At 49.3% G+C, this 19,288-nt stretch overlaps 1 protein-coding gene across 2 annotated transcripts in view; it reads right to left on the reverse strand.

The window, feature by feature from the left end:
• The window catches only part of CNTFR (ciliary neurotrophic factor receptor), a 428,103-nt gene that overhangs the window by 180,063 nt on the left and 228,752 nt on the right, over nucleotides 1-19,288 (reverse strand). For both annotated transcript variants that reach the window (XM_083575841.1, XM_083575842.1), the window contains one exon: nucleotides 8,413-8,494. In XM_083575841.1, the coding sequence (XP_083431967.1) occupies nucleotides 8,413-8,494 (82 nt within the window). The remainder of the gene's footprint in view (nucleotides 1-8,412; nucleotides 8,495-19,288) is intronic.

Here is a 19,288-nt window from a genome sequence, read left to right on the forward strand (position 1 = left end):
GGTTCAGGACCTTGGAGACCAGGCTTCGAATTCCCACTTGGCCATGGAGCTCACTTCAAATTCTGCTTCAAATCCTCCACTGGCAGGAAGCTGACCGGCTGACCTTGGGGGTCACTCATCACTTCTCAGCCTATCCCACCTTATAGGGTAGTTGTGGGGATATCAACCACCTTGAGCTCCTTGGAGAAGAAGGTGGGATGGAAATGCAGAAAATAAATGCAATCAGTGAATGAATGGTGCTGGGGAGGTGCCAGTAAAAAGATTTGCAAACCCATTTCCCGCTTCTGGCCAGTGGGGAGGTCGGGTTGCGGGCGTCACGGCCCCAACACGCGTGCAGCGGCAGGAATGAGCCGCTGCGCAATTGGGGGGGGGGGATTCCCGGCCACGTCATCCCCTGGCCAGCCAATCAGCAACCAAGGTGTTCAAGTACCAAGGTACCACTGTATTTAATTGGAATCTCCTTTCTTGTCTGTTGAGTCCACTGGTTTGGGTTCCTCACCTTTGGAGCAGCAAAAACCAAGCTTGCTCCATTTCCCATGAAACTGTGCTCCAGGTATTCGAAGACGGCAACTTCTTGAGATGTCCACGCGTTCTAGCATTATGAGAGAGGGAGACCTTTCTCAGTGCCATGCGTTATTTCATAAATATCTTATCATGCTGCCTCTTGCTTGCTTTTTCTCTGAACTGAAAAGTCCCAATCACCGCAACCTTTCCTCACGGGGAGTACTGTGCAAGGGACAAATCAGCAATTAATCCAACTGGAAACTTGCAAGGCCCCGTCAGGACGGGGAACCCATAAGTGATCTGCTGCCATTGCAAGGTCTGTAGCCTCAGTCAAGGCCCCGGGGAGTCAAGACCTTCTGCAAAGGACAAGTCACTTCCAGGCTCTGCTGCATCCGAGAACTTTGCTCCGCGTTCTGCCTTCCTAGGCAAAATGCAGCTTCTGAGATGCCTCTGCGTCCAGGAACAAGAGAGGTGGCCCCTCACCCGTTGCTCCGAACCTTTGCCCTCTCCCTGTCAAGACATGCAGGGTGAATTACAGTTAAACCCCAGAGGCTGACCTCACGGAGCAGCAGGGCAAGAGGCCTGCGAAGAAATGGGGTCACGTTTCTCTGGCTGCTATTTTGGGAGTCCACTGTTCCTTGCTGTTCCCTGCGCACTCCTTTGCAACACTGACCAAGCGACAGGGGGGCGGGGGGGGTCGTGGCCTCTGGGTGCCTGCAAAGAGTCCCTCCCTGTTGCAGGACGCAAGGGGGTCCGAGTCAGGTGCTCAGTCTGCAGGCGGAAGGGAGATGCAGGGCAGGTGCTGGAAGGCAAGCTGCGTTGCATGGCGAGCTCCCGCCCGCACGGTGGAAATAATGACACATGACACAATTATTACAGGTGATGAGTGGTATTGGCTTAGGCATTGGTCCTAACCGACTATATCCGACTTCAGCCCGTTCCCCTCTTAAACAGCTCTTCCCAACAGAGTTCTTCCTAATGTTTAGTTGGAATCTCCTTTCTTGCGTAGCAAGTCCCCCCCGCTCCTAGTGGAAATAAAGACACATGACACAATTATTAAGGTTAATGGGCTAAATAAGGCCACAACTTTATTGGTTACAGTTGATGAGCGGTATTGGCTTAGGCATTGGTCCTAACCGACTATATCCGACTTCAGCCCGTCCGCTTGAAGTCCGGGAAGGGTTAACCACCAGTGGGGGGAGTCCTGCTGATGCACATCAAATAGGAACCCCTCCTGGGGGTCACCAAATGTGGGCGTGGCTTAGGCCCTCACCTCCCCAGGCTTCGGACAGGGCCACGCCGCCTGGAATCCTTTATCAGACTACCCTTCTATATTTGGGGCAGGTGATGGCGCTTCCTCCCCTCTTCCATCTACAGAGCAATACCAATGCCTAACCGTCAATACCCGGAAAGTTGTGACGATTTGCTGTGAGGTAGGCGAAAACCAAGTGGCTGGTGCCAATTTGCCAAGTGGAAAAATTCCCACCAGGCCCCTCAATGGTGACCAACCAAGGTCCATAGCAAGGTCAAGGAACGAAAACCTTATAGGGCGGGAGAGTGGGAAACAGGAACAGCTGGCAGGTGGCAAAGAGGGAGATCCCCAGCCGCGTCCTGCTTTAAATAAGGTGGGCCACACCCCAGAGCCAGCCAATTGGCTGGCCAGAAGGTGACGTGGCCGGGAATCCCCCCAATCGCGCGGAGGCTGGGTTCCAGCCGTTGCGCGCATGGTGGGGCCATGAAGCCCGCAACCACACCTCCTCTGAAGGGCAGAAGTGGCTCTCCCAAACAAACTGGCTCCCGAGCGCCCAAACCCGGAAGTAAGTGTCCCAGTCTGCAAACTTTTTCGGAAGCTGAATGTCCGACGCAGTTTCCGCTTCACTGCAGGAAGCTCCTGCATCCAATCGGAAGCCGTGCCTTGGTTTTCAAACCATTTCGGGAGTTGAACAGACTCCCAGAATGGATAAAGTTTGAGATCCGAGGTACCAGTGTATTAGGAAGAATTTTCTGGCGGTAACAGCTGTTCAAGAGTGGAACAGTCTCCCTCAGAAGGTGGTGGACTCTCCTTCACTGGAGGTTTTCACACGGAGGTGGGATGGCCATCTGTCATGGATGCTTTAGTTGACATTCCTGCATTGCATGGGGCTGGACTAGATTGGGGGCTGCTTTCCAACTCTACAATTCTATGGTCCTATGACATGTTGCGAGTAAATGTGAAAAACCTTGTTGATGACAATAATGACATTAGCCCTCCCTCAATGTGGTGACCTCCAGATGCTCTTGGAGGGCAGATCCCACCACTCTTGACCCCTGGGATTGCTGGCTGATGGGGGCTGGGGTCCCATAACATGGTAGGGGGCAGGAATGGATGACCCTTGGCATCCCTTCTAACTCTACAATTCTGTGACTCTATGAACATCTGGAGGGGACCACTTTGGGGGAGACTGGCATAAATTAAACGCTTCTCTCCACAGCAGGAGACAACCACCCTGTCCTTGTCCTCATATTATATAATAATAATAATAATAATAACAATAAATTTATTTATACCTCGCCCTCCCTGGCCAGAGCCGGGCTCAGGGCAGCTAACACCAAAAAAATCACAGTAAAAACATAATGGGGGGGGACCAATTTAAAATACAGGCTAAAATGCAATTTAAAATGCAGCCTCATTTTAAAAGTAGCCAATAAATCTAGACCATAAGGGAAGGGAAACATAAGGGTCAGACCGAGTCCAAACCAAAGGCCAGGTGGAACAGCTCTGTCTTGAAGGCCCTGCGGAAAGATGTCAAATCCCACAATGCCCTGTTCTTTTGTGACAGAGCGTTCCACCAAGTCGGGGCCAGCACTGAAAAGGCCCTGGCCCTAGTTGAGACCAAACTAACCGCCTTGCGACCTGGGACCTCCAAAGTGTTGTCATTTGTGGACCTTAAGGCCCTCCGCGGGGCATACCAGGAGACGCGGTCCCATAGGTACATGGGTCCTAGGCCGCATAGAGCTTTAAAGGTCAAAACCAGCACCTTAAACCTGACCCTGTACTCCACCGGGAGCCAGTGTAGCTGGTAAAGCACTGGATGAATGTGATCCCCTGGCAAGGACCCATAAGAAGCCTCGCTGCGGCATTCTGCACCCGCTGGAGTTTCTGGGTCAGCTTCAAGGGCAGCCCCACATAGAGCGAGTTACAATAATCAAGCCTGGAAGTGACCATCGCATGGATCACTGTGGCCAGATGAGAGCGAGAGAGGTAAGGGACCAACTGCTATGGGGGAGATGGAAAAATGCCACCTTTGCTGTGGTTGCAACCTGCGCCTCCATGGCAAAGGAGGCGTCAAAGGTTACACCCAAGCTCTTGACAGAAGGCGCTGGCACTAATTGAGCCCTGCAAGAGATGGGAAGCCCAAGCAGCGACATAGTGGCTCAGAAGCTCTGAGGTTCAGAGGGGGCGCCTTTTTGGGCCAGCAAGCCTGGGCACCCAGCGTCCAACAAAGCCCACCAGCTGGCCTCCCGTGCCCCAGTTGTGCCTCTTCCAGTCTGCTCAGTGACTTTTCGGAGAGCAGGAAGACGATTCCGGCCGGCAGCCCACAGCCCTCCGCCTCTGGCCTGCCAGCCGAGACACGCAAGAGGGAATTCCATTATTCAGTATTAGAGAGATGCAAGACACAAAACGGCCTGGAGGCTGTTTCCTGCTTTTAAAATATACATGGGTGTGTGTTTGCGCGCTGGCAGGTGTACCGGCCGAGGCTCGCAAGCAGAGTGTGTGTGACAGCTTGGGAAGGCAGGGAGTTCTCGTCCTGGCAGGGCCTGAGCGCCGGCTGGCTCTCTGCAGCAGACACGTCAGGAAAACAGAAAGAGACGGGACCGTAAAGGACTGCCAAGGTCCAACGTTTGGAGAGCGGGTTGTGCTGGGCTGATATCTTCTGAGGCTGCTTTATTCTTGCCTCATTTTCAGAGAATTGCAGAGTCGGAAGGGACCCTGAAACATAGCTGTCAACCTTCCCTTTTTTTGCAGGAAATTCCCTTATTCCAGCGCCGTTTCCCGCTGCTTCCCGCTGCTATCCTGGATTGTTAGATATCCCGTAGACTGTCCCCGGGACAGGTGATCCCTTATTTTCAAATTTGAAAGTTGACAGCTATGCCTGAGAATCACCTAGTGCAGCCCTTGCAATGCAGGAATCTCAGCTGAAGCATCCATGACTAATGATAATAATTTTGTCATTTATACCCGGCCCATCTGGCCGGGTTTCCCCAGCCACTCTGGGCGGTTCCCAGCAGAACACTAAAAACATAATAAAACTTCAAAGAGGGCTAACAGGGCCGCCTTCAGGTGTCTTCTGAAAGTCAGATAGTTGTGTATTTCCTTGACATCTGATGGGAGGGCGTTCCACAGGGTGGGCGCCACCACCGAGAAGGCCCTCTGCCTGGTTCCCTGTAGCCTCGCTTGTTGCAGTGAGGGAACTGCCAGAAGCTGGACCACTGAGCTGGACCTCAGTGTCCGGGCTGAATGATGGGGGTGAAGACGCTCCTTCAGATGGCCATCCAACCTCTGCTTAAAAACCTCCAAGGAAGGAGAACCCGCCACCTTCTGAGGGAGTCCCTTCTGCTGTCAAACAGCTCTTAGAAAGTTCTTTCTGATGTTTAATCAGAATCTCCTTTCTTGTCACTTGAAGCCATAGGTTCAGGTCTGCAGAAAGCAGGCTTGCTCCATCTTCCATGTGACAGATATTTGAGATATCTGAAGGTGGCTCTCATATCTTCTCTCAGTCTCCTCTTCTCCAGGCTAAACATACCCAGCTCCTTCAACCATTCTTCATAAGGCCTCGTTCCCTGATCATCTTGGTCGCCCTCCTCTGCAACCGTTCCAGGTTGTCAACAACCTTCTTTAAATTGTGGCGCCCAGAATTGGACACAGGACTCCAGGTGGGATTGTTGAAAGGAGCCAGGGAGTGGAGCCAGATGCCCCCTGAATATTGAGGGGGCTCAGCTACCTCAAAAATGACAATGGGGGGGTTAACTGCCTCAGCTATGGTTTTCCCAGTAGTGATATATAGAAGTGAGAGCTGGACCATAAAGAAGGCTGATCGCCGAAGAATTGATGCTTTTGAATTCTGGTGCTGGAGGAGACTCTTGAGAGTCCCATGGACTGCAAGAAGATCAAAACGATCCATTCTGAAGGAAATCAGCCCTGAGTGCTCACTGGAAGGACAGATCCTGAAGCTGAGGCTCCAAGACTTTGGCCACCTCATGAGAAGAGAAGACTCCCTGGAAAAGACCCTGATGTTGGGAAAGATGGAGGGCACAAGGAGAAGGGGACGACAGAGGATGAGATGGTTGGATAGTGTTCTCGAAGCAACCAGCATGAGTTTGACCAAACTGCGGGAGGCAGTGGAAGACAGGAGGGCCTGGCGTGCTCTGGTCCAGGGGGTCACGAAGAGGCGGACATGACGAAACGACAACAGCAAACTGCCTCAGCCCCTAGGAGTTGACCTGCGTGCTTCTGGCCTTTCTTCTTTAGAGGAGAAAGGGCCTGCCAAGGGGAAGGCAAGAGATGCACCTGGCTGCTGGCGGGCAGTCAGGGGGCATCAGATGGACCCCTTGCCTTGAATCTTGAGGATTACGCTTGCTCTCAGAGATGCCCCCCCCCGCCCGCAGCACAATCACGGCACCTGCAGCCCCCCGACTCCAACCTCTCCATGGGGCATTGCAGCAGAGCTGATTGGCAAAGATTAGTGCCAGAGTTGGAAGCAGGGAGGGTGGGAGGGAGCTGAGAAAGTCAAATCGCCCTCCCTCTGCTTGAATAATGACAGAGCCTAATTGCTTATTGCTGGTTACTAAGCTACGGGATGGCAGCCACTCGGACACCCATCAATATATTAACCCCGGCATGCAGCCCGAACAAGCTCATTCATTTCCAAGGGTGTTTATCTCCCTCCTTGCCTCCGTTCTCTGGGGAGAAAACATAATTATTATTTAAATGTGAGTTAATTCAGCCAAGGTGTTGATCAATAATGGAGAATTACTCGTTTAAAAATAGAGAAATCACAAGGCGAGGAGAGGCGCATGCGAGACCCAGGGAGGACTCAATTATGGAGAAGGAGCTCAAAAGAAAAAGCCGAAAAACAACAACCCCAAAGCCCACGAAGGTCAGGTTCGAGGCAAGTTCTGTCGGAGCCCAGCCTCTGTCTGTAAAAGAGGCAGAATTTCTGCATCATCATCATATTTATATGCCACCCATCTGATTGGCTTGCCCCAGCCACTCTGGGCAGCATCCAACAAATTATAAAACCACAGTAAAACATCTGCAAAATCCCAAGACATTCGTACTCCTAATAGTTCTTGGATTTCCCTCTGTTTTGGACCAGAAAATGTGTTTACAGGACTTTTGCTACCACCATAGACCACACCATTAGAACGTAAGAGGAGATGTCCTGGATGCGAATGACGCTCTCTTCTGCCCACCCCAAATGAGCTGCCCTGGAGAGATTCACAAACCGGACACCAAGGCAAAATCTGCCCACGCCCATCGACAACCGCATCCAACAGGCTAAGTTCTTTCTAAAGGCAGCGAATGCATCTTAGGCTGTCATAGCTAAAAGACTGCATCCTCCATGTAGTTATTTAATGCTCTTTCCTTTTTTTTAAAAAAAAAAGACATAGAATCGCAGAATTGGAAAGCCCTCTGGACATCCAGCGACTGTGAGTTCCACATATGTATCCCTGGAATATTGTAATATGCAAGCTGTTTGGAACGAGTTACCCATAGCTAAGACATCTTTCAAAAATAAAAACAAAACAAAGTGTGCTAGCCTGCATCTCTTATTTTTTCAACATCAAACAAAACAGAACCACCCATTTATTCATTTATTTTAAAAAATACACAACCCTGTAAAATCAGTGCAATGATCAGTATGAGCCATATTAAGGCATGCCTTCATTGGGGGGGCCAGAATACCCCATAATTGGCATTTGCCTGATCGAAACAGGGAGAGAGCATGCCCTTGGCTTCTCCACTAGATGGACCTCAGAGGGCCCCATCCGCAGGGATTTCAGCTACTCCAGAGTTGCAGCAAGTTCCCCTCTTCAGCCCCGGAGACCACATAGTAGCTGTGAAGTACTTGGAAGAAATTGTGGAATATCCCTACACAGACACAACCCTGCTCTTTAGCTGACAGCTCTCTGCTGCAGAAAAACACCTTGTAATCCACCATGCAATTGACTCCTACTCTTTTTACACAAGCCATGTGAGTAAAGAGTTGGACACCTGGCCAAGTGGCCACCTGGATGCTTCACCATGTGTCACAGAGAAGCTCAGATTCAGTCAACTCGCCCCCAGCACTGTCTTGGAGTGTCTATGGTGGGCAAACAAGAAACTGCCTTGGCCGTTCGTCCTGCAGAAATCTCCTGCTCTGGCTTAGGCCCAGAATATCTGAAGGACCAAATTCTTCCAGACAGATCTGCCTGGGCTCTGCGATCTTTGGGAGAGGTCCTTTCCTAGATGCCACCACCCTCACAGGCATGCTGGGTGAGGACAGGGGACAGGGCCTTCTCAGCAGTGGCTCCCAGACAACTTTGGGACTCCGAAAGAAGCCAGACTGGCTCCCTCCTTGTCTTTCCACAGCAAGTGAAGACTGTTTTATCCTGATGGGACCTTTGGGAACTGATTGTTTCTTTTGAGACGGGGGCTTTCAAATCGTGCCGTTTTTATGGTCTGTGTTTTAATAGATTTGTTTTTATATTGTTTCAATTCTATTGGAGTTGGCTTGCCTTTTTTATAGGTGTTTTGATCTGTGCTGCTTTAATTTGTCTGTAAGCCGCCTTGAGACCTGGTCTGGGGAAAAGCTGGAATATAAATAAGTAGTAAAATAACCACAAATCTCCCACTGACGTTGGGATAGAGAGGAGGCTACTACTTACCCTGCTGGCTGTGCCTCTGAGCATAAACGACCACCACCGCAGCTAGCACCACGTAACACGCTGCCGACACAGGGTAAGCCATCTGCAGGAGCAAACACACAACAGCGAGGGGTCAGTGGGGCCAAAACTTGAGAGGAAGGGAAGAAGGAAGCAATAATCAATAAGAAATGGGCTCACAAATGGTTGCAGCATCACAAGAACTGGGCAAAACAGCTTCTACCCTTGTTCTCTTTCCCTTTCTCACATGGCTGGCAAAGGCCAGCGGAGAGAGATCTGCCTGTCACCGCCCAGTGCCACGGTAAGGATTCGAACCCATGTCTCCCAGGTCTTAATTTGATACAGAGGTGCTGCAGCTGCAGCTGGCATCAGACTGCATTCCCTTTGACTTGTCCCTCTCAGCAACCCATGTGTCCCAACATGTTGTGTCACCTGAAAATGCACGCTCCGTCTTTGCAAGATTAGAGGGCAGGGCATTGTGTGGTCAATACAAAACCGTGGTGTTCTCCGCGAACCCCAAAAGATGCCAAAAAGATGCCCTCTTGGACTGAGGGCTGAAAACCAAGAAGCCTCAAGAAGAGAAGAGGGGTGCTGAGATAACTACTTGCGTAGACCAGACTTTCCCCACCTTGGCGCCTTCTAGATCTTTGAACTATAACTCCCATAAGCCCTAGCCAGTGCATCACTATTGTCTGCTCCAGCAGAACTGTGTTGGCAGAGGCTGATGGGAGTTGTAGCGCAAAAAAGGGAAAGCCCAACCTTCTGCAATGTGGAAATCCTGCCCCCAGCTGTCCCTGGGTGGGCTTGAACCACCAAACTTCTGGTAGTGGCCCATGAAACAGGAAAAGGCAAGGAAAGGAATGATCTGTTAGGCTGATGAGAGTTGTGGTGCAAAACAGGAAGAAGGCACCAGGTTGGGAAAAGGTGCTCTACAGGAAAGCCAGATAAAGGGCTCATCTCTGGAGGAAACTGCTCTTTAGTGCTAAATTGGAACAAACAGCAATTTGGGTTTTCTCCGGGTAAATGTTTGCCTCCAATTTAGCACTAAAGAACAGGTTTTCCCAGGGAAAGGAGAAAGCTGCTTGAACCCGTGCTTTGGCGGCCTGAGGCCTGCAGATGTGTGGATAAGCTGTCAGAGGCTAACATGCATAATCAGGGAATAATATTAAAAATAGAAATGAGAGAGAAAACAGAACGGTTCAAAACTAGCAGAGGAACAGGGAAGAAGAGATTTCTCCACAAAGCTCCTAGGTTGACCCCCCCCCCCCGCTGCTCCAAACCCCCAAAATCAATGTTTTCGGAAGAAATGGCTCTTCTTTTGCGTTGAGTGAAAATGTCACCGAAGGAGCGGAAATGGAACACCTCGTGTCTAAATGTTTCACTTCTTGTCAATTGGCGGCACTTCAAATTGCTTCTACAGGCTTGTTTTCAAAGAGAATATTTGCAGCGGTGTTCAGGGTAAAGCGACTGCTGTCACAATCCGGAGCATGGATGAGAGCAAGTCGCGGGGAAGGCGAGGGGGGTGGCAAGGTTGCGCACAACCGCCGGGCCAGCTCCACGAACCTATCGCTACCATCGCCTCTGGGTTCCTCCAGGCTGGTGGCAAAGTTTGTAGTACGACTCATGCAACACATTGGGAGACTAATATACACACAATAATTACCAAAATGATTATGCATTCTTTATCAATCTTCTGAAAAAAATACAAAACCTTATGCAAAGCCACAGAGACTTGCGAACTACCCAACCTAAGATGAACTTACAATGTCTGATTTCAATAGATTTTTCAGGCGCTTAACTCAGTCTTTTGTTTTCTTTATCTTTTTAGGTAAGTTCATGAAGATACCAACAAAAGGTAAGTTTGGTGTTGTTCACAATACCGAGAGATGCTAGTGAAGTTGTAAAGGTAAAGGGACCCCTGACCATTAGGTCCAGTCGTGGCCGACTCTGGGGTTGTGGCGCTCATCTTGCTTTATTGGCCGAGGGAGCCGGCGTACAGCTTCCGGGTCATGTGGCCAGCATGACTAAGCCGCTTCTGGCGAACCAGGGCGGTGCATGGAAATGCGATTTACCTTCCCGCTGGAGCGGTACCTATTTAGCTACTTGCACTTTGTGCTTTCACACTGCTAGGTTGGCAGGAGCAGGGACTGAGCAACAGGAGCTCACCCCGTTGCGGGGATTCGAACCGTCGACCTTCTGATCGGCAAGTCCTGGGCTCTGTGGTTTAACCCACAGCGCCACCTGCATCCAGATGGATGTTAATGAAGTTGTAGAAGGGTGCCGGCATTTTGCCCTGGCAGTCCAAGTAATCAAGAGGCCGCGGTTTGTCCCTGATGGGGCCCTTTTACTGGGGCTTGAAGATAGCACACTCCCAAGGTAGTTTTCCGGTGCCAAAGTTTGGCAGAGCCAGGTCCCACTGCCCAGGGACCCCCTGGAGACCAGAGGGACCCCGCAGCCCGTTCCTCCAATGTGCTCACAAGGCTCAGTGGGAGGGGAACACAGCAGGGAGGGTGGGCTAAGTTGGAAGCATCAAGGCCACGGGGCAAGGAAGCTGGAAAGAGGGGAAAGATGGAAGAGGGGAAGAAACAAACACTTTGCCATGGATTGAGAGCTCCCATCACTGCCTTCTTCCCCCTATGAGTTCATCCACAAATCCTTTTCTCCTGCAACTTCTAGGCACACGAGCAAGAGGTTTTTCTTCTGTCCAGCCGCTTTCTCCAGGAAAACCCTGGTTTACCACTGAAACAGAACCAATGTCAACCCACAGAAAACCTGATTGGAGATTGTTCTGATTCACTGGGAATCAGTCGGCTTTCGGGCAGTAGGATGGGAAAAAACCCTCTCAGAAGCCACAGGACAAATGAAAGTGTCCCTTTCTTTACTCTGATGGTTGGGGTTTGTTTTATGTTTAACGAAATAAATATTATTTTATAAATAAACAAAAGCGAAAAAGCAGAAAGTTACACTGTCACAGGAGGTTGAAAGCTGCCAGGGCCGGACAGCACCATTCATTTTGCTGTTGGAAGACATTTCAAAAAAGAGAAATTATTCCACAAAACTTTCAGGCTGGTTTATAGGTACGGTGGTACCTCTGGATACGAACGGGATCTGTTCCGGAGTCCCGTTCGCATCCTGAAGCGAATGTAACCATCCTGAAGCAAATTTGCTACTTCCTCGCATGCGCATGATGTCGTTTTGACCGTCTGTTCATGTGCGAGCGGCGAAACCCAGAAGTAACGTGTTCCGTTACTTCTGGGTCACCGCGGAGCGTAACCCGAAAGCGCTCAACCTGAAGCAACTTCAACCTGATGTATGACTGTATTATTTTGCAATCAGTTTGCTTAAATCACAGTTGCTGTGGTCCAATTTTTCCACAATCTGTTCAAGAGATATGCTTCCCACCCCCTCCCCAATTTTTCAGCTACTATAATCTTAGCAGGTTGAACACTGGTGTGGTGTTTTTGTGGGGAGAGGGGTCAGGGTCAAGGGGAGAGTGAAAAGGAAGGGTTGAGCCACGCCTACCTCAGTCCCAAGGGAGAACTGGCCTGTGTAAGGCGTCCTGTGCAAATCCTCTCCCAACCTTTCCTCGAGCCCCAAATCCACAGCGAAGCACCACGGCTCACCTGCAAGCACACCTTCAGCAAGGGAAAGGTGGGGCAGGTGTGTGTGTTTGATGGAGGGGAAGCGTCAGTGCCAGGGGCATTGGGGGAACATGAAACATCCCCCCCAATCTCTGCATCATCTCATTTCCTTTTCCTCAGATCCAGGGATGAAAGGCTTTGGTAGGATGAAAAAGCCCATTGGTGTTCTCTCCTCGTCCCAGAGTCCCAACAAGTCTCCCTTTAATAGGACTCGAGCCGCAGGGCGCTTGCGGAGAGCTTGTCAGCCTCGAACCCCAGAGAAAAAGCAGGCCGCGCCTCCAAGCTCTTCAGAAAAAATCTTACCTGCGGGGTCAGCCCTGCTCCCACTTGAAAGGGCACCTTTAATCTGATTTAAGCGCCGCCTGTCAACGGAAGGAGCTGGGAAAGGCCCGGAGGATCCAGACAATTACAAGAAGAAGGAGAAGCCTGCCAGATCCCCCTTCTCTCTCTTTCTCATTTATAAAAATTCACAAGGGATGGGGGGTAAGGACCACAAGAGTCAAGGCAGGAGGGTTGGCACCGCTGGGGAAGTCCCAGGCACCCAAATCCCACTCATCCGTTTGGAAGAGCGAGTGTCGGCTGAAGGTCTATGGTGAATGGCTGTTGGGTTGCGACGATGGAGCGCCGTCGGCAGACTGTGAACCAGCTGGAAAATACGCTTGGTTTGGCAAGCGGGGGCCACATCCACTAGCTGGAAGGAACAATGGCAGCCCTGGCAGTGCGGGGGGGGGGGGGGCAGAAGGAAAGGCTGGCACCAGGCTGGCGGGAGGCAGTCATGAACAGAGTGAGGAACAAATAAGGCCAATTTCAGATGGGTGGACATTTTGGTTTGGCGCAACAAGGGGAGCAGCAGAGAGATCCAGCAAGCTGGGAGGGGTGCAGAGGAGGGCAACCAAGAGGATGAAGAAATGGAAACCAAGCATTGCAGGGAATGGTTGAGGGAGTTGGGGATGTTTAGCCTGGAGAAGAGGAGGCTGAGGGGAGATAGCTACCATCAAATATCGCAAGGGCATCTCGAGTTTATTATCTCCTGTTCTAGGACCAATGGCTTCACGTTATGAGAAAGGAGACTCCGACTCAACATCAGGAAAACCTTTGGGCAGTAAGAGCTGTTCAACAGTGAAACGGTCTCCCTTGGACAGTGGTGGACTCTTGCCGATCGAGAAGCATGGGTACCCCCCACAAAAAGAATTTATAATTTGGCAAACAATTGGATTATATGATATGTATTGTTATAATTTGGATTAATCGGTTTGATATGTTTAATTTGGTAATATGAAACTTAATAAAAAATATTTGGGGGAAAAAAGGAAAGTGGTGGACTCTCCCTTTGTTGGAGGTTTTTAAGCGGCTCCAGATTGGAAGGCAGGGATTGTGATTCCTGCATTAGACATAACTGTCAATGTTTCCCTTTTTTAAAGGGAGATTCCCTTGTTCTGAATAGGATTCCTTGCAAGAAAAGGGAAAAGTTGACAGCTATGGCATTAGATGACCCTGAAGATCCCTTCCAACTTTATAATTCTATGGTTCTATATTGTGTAAAAGTGTTCCTATCGTACTACCAACCTTACTGTCTGCTTGTGAAACATGGACCACTTATAAACGCCATCTCCTCAAAAGATTCCATCAACGGTGTCTCCGAAAAGTCCTACACATCACTTGGGAAGACAGGCAAACTAATGCCAGTATACTGAAAGAACCAAAGATCATCAGTGTTGAAGCAATGATTCTTCAACATCAACTTTGTTGGACTGGTCATGTTGTGCAGATCCCTGATTATCGTCTTCCAAAGCAACTACTCTACTCTGAACTTAAAAATGGTAAGCGTAATGCTGTTGGTCAACAAAGAAGGTTTAAAGACTGTCTCAAGGAAAATCTTTAAAAGTGTACTATAAACACTTTGAAGACACTCGAACTCAGGACGCAAGGGAGAAATGTGCTAAGAGAAAGGCACGCTTGGCAAATCCACACCTTGATCAACTCCCACCCGGAAACCAATGTCCCCACTGTGGAAGGACGTGTGGATCCAGAATTGGCCTCCACAGTCACTTATGGACTCATTGTTAAAACCGTGTTTAGGGAAGACAATCTTACTCAGCTATGAGGGATCGCCAAAGAGAAAGAAAGAGAAAAAGTGTTCCGTAGAGTCTTTACCTCTAAGCATGGACAGATTGTGGGTTGTCTTCTTCAGCAATTGCCAGAGACCATGTATTTTTGCCCCGCAATGTAAGATTTAAACCACTCAATGTTTTCCACTTTTGCGCAACAGAAATCTTAGCTGCTGATAGCCAATTTCCAGGTTTTCAAAGATACCTTGCATTCCCAGGGAAATGCAAAAACATTCCTTGAGAAATGCAAGGCCTGCCATTTGCACAGCCTTCACTTGCACATGGCTTTTTCATGCAACCACAGATCTGACTGGCTCCTTGTTGTCGCTGTCCCAATATATGCCATGTGATCCCTGGCTGGCTGGGATCACCCCAGTGACTGAGCCAGGATGGAGAGGGAAACATCAGCTTTAAGAGGAGGAAGGAGAGCAGAAGTCGCCCGGGAAGAAAGCGGCAGCAATCAAGACTGAGAAAAGAGCGTCCATCTAGGAAACGTTTCCACCCCGCTGACATCTCTCTGAAGTCAGAATCTGATGATATTTCAGCGCAGACACGACACGCTGGCACAGTGAAGGGAGAGAGAAATTGCACACACAGCAGGGCTAAAGTGGAAAGAGAACGGCAGCGGTCACGGCTGCAGCACACAAATACGGAGACCACAAAGGAAGAGGAAATCCAGACGATGGTCTGAGCAACAGGTTGCACTTAAGACGCACAGAGTTGGGAGGGAGAACAAGGCTCATGGAGCCGAATTCCCTGCAGTGCAAGAATTACAAACGTAACTAAGCCTATGTATGCAAAGCTGAAAGGAAGATACAAGGTTGGATCCAAACACCAGCCTGAAATTCTATGGTAAATACAATAATGCTAGAAAAATGCAACCTGTGCTGTTGATAGTAGTAGTATGACTCATGCAACACGTTGGCGACTAATATACACACAATAATTACCAAAATGATTATGCATTCTTTATCAATTTTCTGAGAAAAATACAAAACCTTATACAGTGGTACCTCGGGTTACATACGCTTCAGGTTACAGACTCCACTAACCCAGAAATAGTACCTCGGGTTAAGAACTTTGCTTCAGGATGAGAACAGAAATTGTGCTCCGGCGGCGCGGCGGCAGCAGGAGGCCCCATTAGCTAAAGTGGTGCTTCAGGTTAAGAACAGTTTCAGGTTAAGAACAGACCTCCGGAACGAATTAAGTACTTAACCCGAGGTACCACTGTACAAAGCCACAGAGACTTGAGAACTACCCAACCTAAGATGAACTTATGTCTGATTTCAATCGATTTTTCAAGTGCTTAACTCAGTCTTTTGTTTTCTTTATCTTTTTAGGTAAGCTCATGAAGATACCAACAAAAGATAAAGTTTGGTGTTGTTCACAGTACCGAGAGATGCTAGTGAAGTTGTAGATGGATGTTGATGAAGTTGTAGACAGGGTTCCGGCGTTTTGCACCTGTTTTGCCCTGGCAGTCCAAGTAATCAAGAGCCCGCTGTTCGCCCCCAATGGGGCCCTTTTACTGGTGCTTGCAGGTAGCCCACTCCCAAGGTAGTTTTCCGGGCTTCTTCAGTGGTCTAATCTCAAAGCCTTGATACGTAGATTGATATTCAATTTCATAGAGAATACTATTTCTTGGCTTAAGCTTAAGAGACTGATTCTATGGAGCATGCGCCATTAAATACAGTCTTGGTCCTGAGTACACACATATCAGATCGCACTGTCAATTAGTTGCACAGCTCCCATTGAAACCAGTGGGAGTTTGGGAGCCATGACAAACTTTTCATGTTGGGATGCGTCAAACTAAGTAACATGCAGAGCAGACTTGCTGAAATTAATGGGCCAATGTTAACCGTGTTCTCGGATTCCAAAGGGTTAGGATCCTACCCTGAGTAGGATGGATGCAGGCTACATTCCACTGATATCCTGGCTGGTGCTGAAAGGTGTTGTTATCCAAAAAACATCTGGAGGGCCCTAGGTTGGTGAAGGATGCTCTAGTCAGTTCCTGGAAGCTCCTGCAACCAATTGGAAGCCGTGGAAGCCCCGTCGGACGTTCAGCTTCCAAAAATAGTTCGCGAACTGGAACAGTCACTTCTGGGTTTGCAGCGTTCAGGAGCGAGAACTAAGCTGTTTGAAAACCAAGGTACGACTGCATACTGACTGCAACATAATGATCCTTCAGAATTTGTAGGTCTTTGAACTTTGTGATTCACTGCTCTGGGTTAAATAAGATGTATGCATGTATTTATATTTTTGCATTGAGACAAAATACTGTTTTTTAAAAAAATCATAGAATCACAGCAATTTACACCTTCAGCACCCCCCTGCTGCACCCTTAGTGCCTCTCCCACAGATAGGAACACCCACTCTAGGAACCCCTGATTTTGATGATCTACATGCTACTCTTTGCACAAGCCAGGGGCTGGTTGGCAACGAGGTAAATCCAGAAAACAACAGGATCCTTTAAAAAACACATAATGAACACATAGTCTGCTCTGTATTTTGCTTCTCATTTTTGCCACAAGCCAGAAATGCACTGGGGTCCCCATGTCATCTTCAACAGTGTTCTGGATGAATGTTGGCTGCATGAGGCTGCCTTGGGAAAGGCTTTGCAGAGGAAGCTGCCTTGGATCAGTACTGCCCATGCAGACTGCCAGTGGACTCTGCAAAGTCTCTCAGGTGAGTGTCTTTTGCAGCCCTACGCATGGAGATGCCCAGGGTTGAACAACTGGGGACCTGGGTTTATAAACTGGTGCAAAGAGTAACAGGTGAAGTGTTGATGGGAGCTGGTTTGCAAGGCGAGTTCCCACCCCCCCCCCAGTGGAAATAAAGACACATGACACAATTATTAAGGTTAATGAGCTAAATAAGACCACAACTTTCTTGGTTACAGGTGATGAGTGGTATTGGCTTAGGCATTGGACCTAACCAACTATATCCAACTCCAGCCCGTCCGCTTGAAGTCCAGGAAGGGTTAACCACCAGTCGGGGGAGTCCTGCTGATGCACATCAACTAGGAACTCCCCCGGGGTCACCGATAGGGGGCGTGGCTTAGGCTCCCACCTCCCCAGGCTTCAGACAGGGCCATGCCCCCCAGAATCCTTTACCGGACTACCCTTCAATATGTGGGGCAGGTGATGGCGCTACCTCCTCTCTTCCATCTACAGAACAATACCAATGCCTAACTGCCAATACCCAGAAAGTTGTGACAATTTGCTACGAGGTAGGCGAAAACAATTTTGGTTCAAAATTGGGAAAGGAGTACGACAAGGCTGTATATTGTCTCCCTGGTTATTTAACTTATATGCAGAATTCATCATGCGAAAGGCTGGGCTGGATGAATCCCTAGCCGGAATTAAGATTGCTGGAAGAAATATCAACAACCTCAGATATGCAGATGACACAACCTTGATGGCAGAAAGTGAGGAGGAATTAAAGAACCTTTTAATGAGGGTGAAAGAGGAGAGCCCAAAATATGGTCTGAAGCTCAACATCAAAAAAACGAAGATCATGGCCACTGGTCCCATCACCTCCTGGCAAATAGAAGGAGAAGAAATGGAGGCAGTGAGAGATTTTACTTTCTTGGGCTCCATGATCACTGCAGATGGTGACAGCAGCCACGAAATTAAGAGACGCCTGCTTCTTGGGAGGAAAGCAATGACCAACCTAGACAGCATCTTAAAAAGTAGAGACATCACCTTGCCGACAAAGGTCCGTATAGTAAAAGCTATGGTTTTCCCAGTAGTGATGTATGGAAGTGAGAGCTGGACCATAAAGAAGGCTGATCGTCGAAGAATTGATGCTTTTGAATTATGGTGCTGGAGGAGACTCTTGAGAGTCCCATGGACTGCAAGAAGATCAAACCTATCCATTCTTAAGGAAATCAGCCCTGAGTGCTCACTGGAAGGACAGATCGTGAAGCTGAGGCTCCAATACTTTGGCCACCTCATGAGAAGAGAAGACTCCCTGGAAAAGACCCTGATGTTGGGAAAGATGGAGGGCACAAGAAGAAGGGGACGACAGAGGACGAGATGGTTGGATAGTGTCTTCGAAGCTACAAACATGAGTCTGACCAAACTGCGGGAGGCAGTGGAAGACAGAAGTGCCTGGCGTGCTCTGGTCCAGGGGGTCACGAAGAGTCGGACACGACTAAACGACTAAACAACAACAGGCGAAAACCAAGTGGCTGGTGCTAATTTGCCAAGTGGAAAAATTCCTACCAGGCCCCTCAATGGCGACCAACTAAGGTCCATAGCAAGGTCAAGGAACGAAAGCCTTATAGGGCGGGAGGGTGGGAAAAGCAGGAACAGCTGGCACGCGCTGCCTTAAATAGGGCAGGCCATGCCCCCAGAGCCAGCCAACTGGCTGGCCAGGGGATGATGTGGCCGGGGATTCCCCCAATTGCGCGGGGGCTGGGGCCGTGACGCCCGCAATCCCACCTCCTCTGCAGGGCAGAAGTGGCTTTCCTGAAGCACACAACTCCATTACAATTTTACCTTCTCCACCAGCTTCCGGTCTGTTTACAGACCTAATTTTAGATGCTGGTTTTATTACCTTCCAAATGAAGGTAATAAATGAAGCTGAATGTTCAGGAGAGAGAAAAAAGAAGCCTCATTTTCATGCAGTGCATAAACTACAGCGCTCCAACAGGAGACCAACCTAGATGGCTCAGACAAACTGGACTAGATGGGCCTTGGCCTGATCCAGAAGTCTCTTCTATGTCCATAGAAAACTGCTTATAATTACAGCCCCCACTTCACCCCCCCAGCTCAGTTCAGTACACAGCCGGAATACACTCTCGAGATACATTGCAACTGTAAGTAGTTTAATAAGTGGAGATTAATATGGTTATTTAAAAATGGAGATGATTACTATCCGTCCAAAAATAGCAAGTCGTTCCTCTTCCCGGAGCAATAGAGGACGTGGATTGCTCCAATTCAGGAAGGAAGCTGTTCTTTCACGCCTCGGGAGCCTGCCTGCGTTTTTCCAGGAAGTCTGGCTGTGCAGAAGAACCTCGGGAGGGTGTGTGTGCTTTGGGTTGGGGGGGCAGTTGGCAGAGATCCCTGGACCACACAGCTGACCTTTGCTCTGCCAACCATGCAGAGAGAGAGTCTTGGCAGCCGCAGG

Source organism: Podarcis filfolensis (assembly GCF_964270895.1).
Source record: "Podarcis filfolensis genome assembly, chromosome: 11".
NCBI lineage: Eukaryota > Metazoa > Chordata > Lepidosauria > Squamata > Lacertidae > Podarcis > Podarcis filfolensis.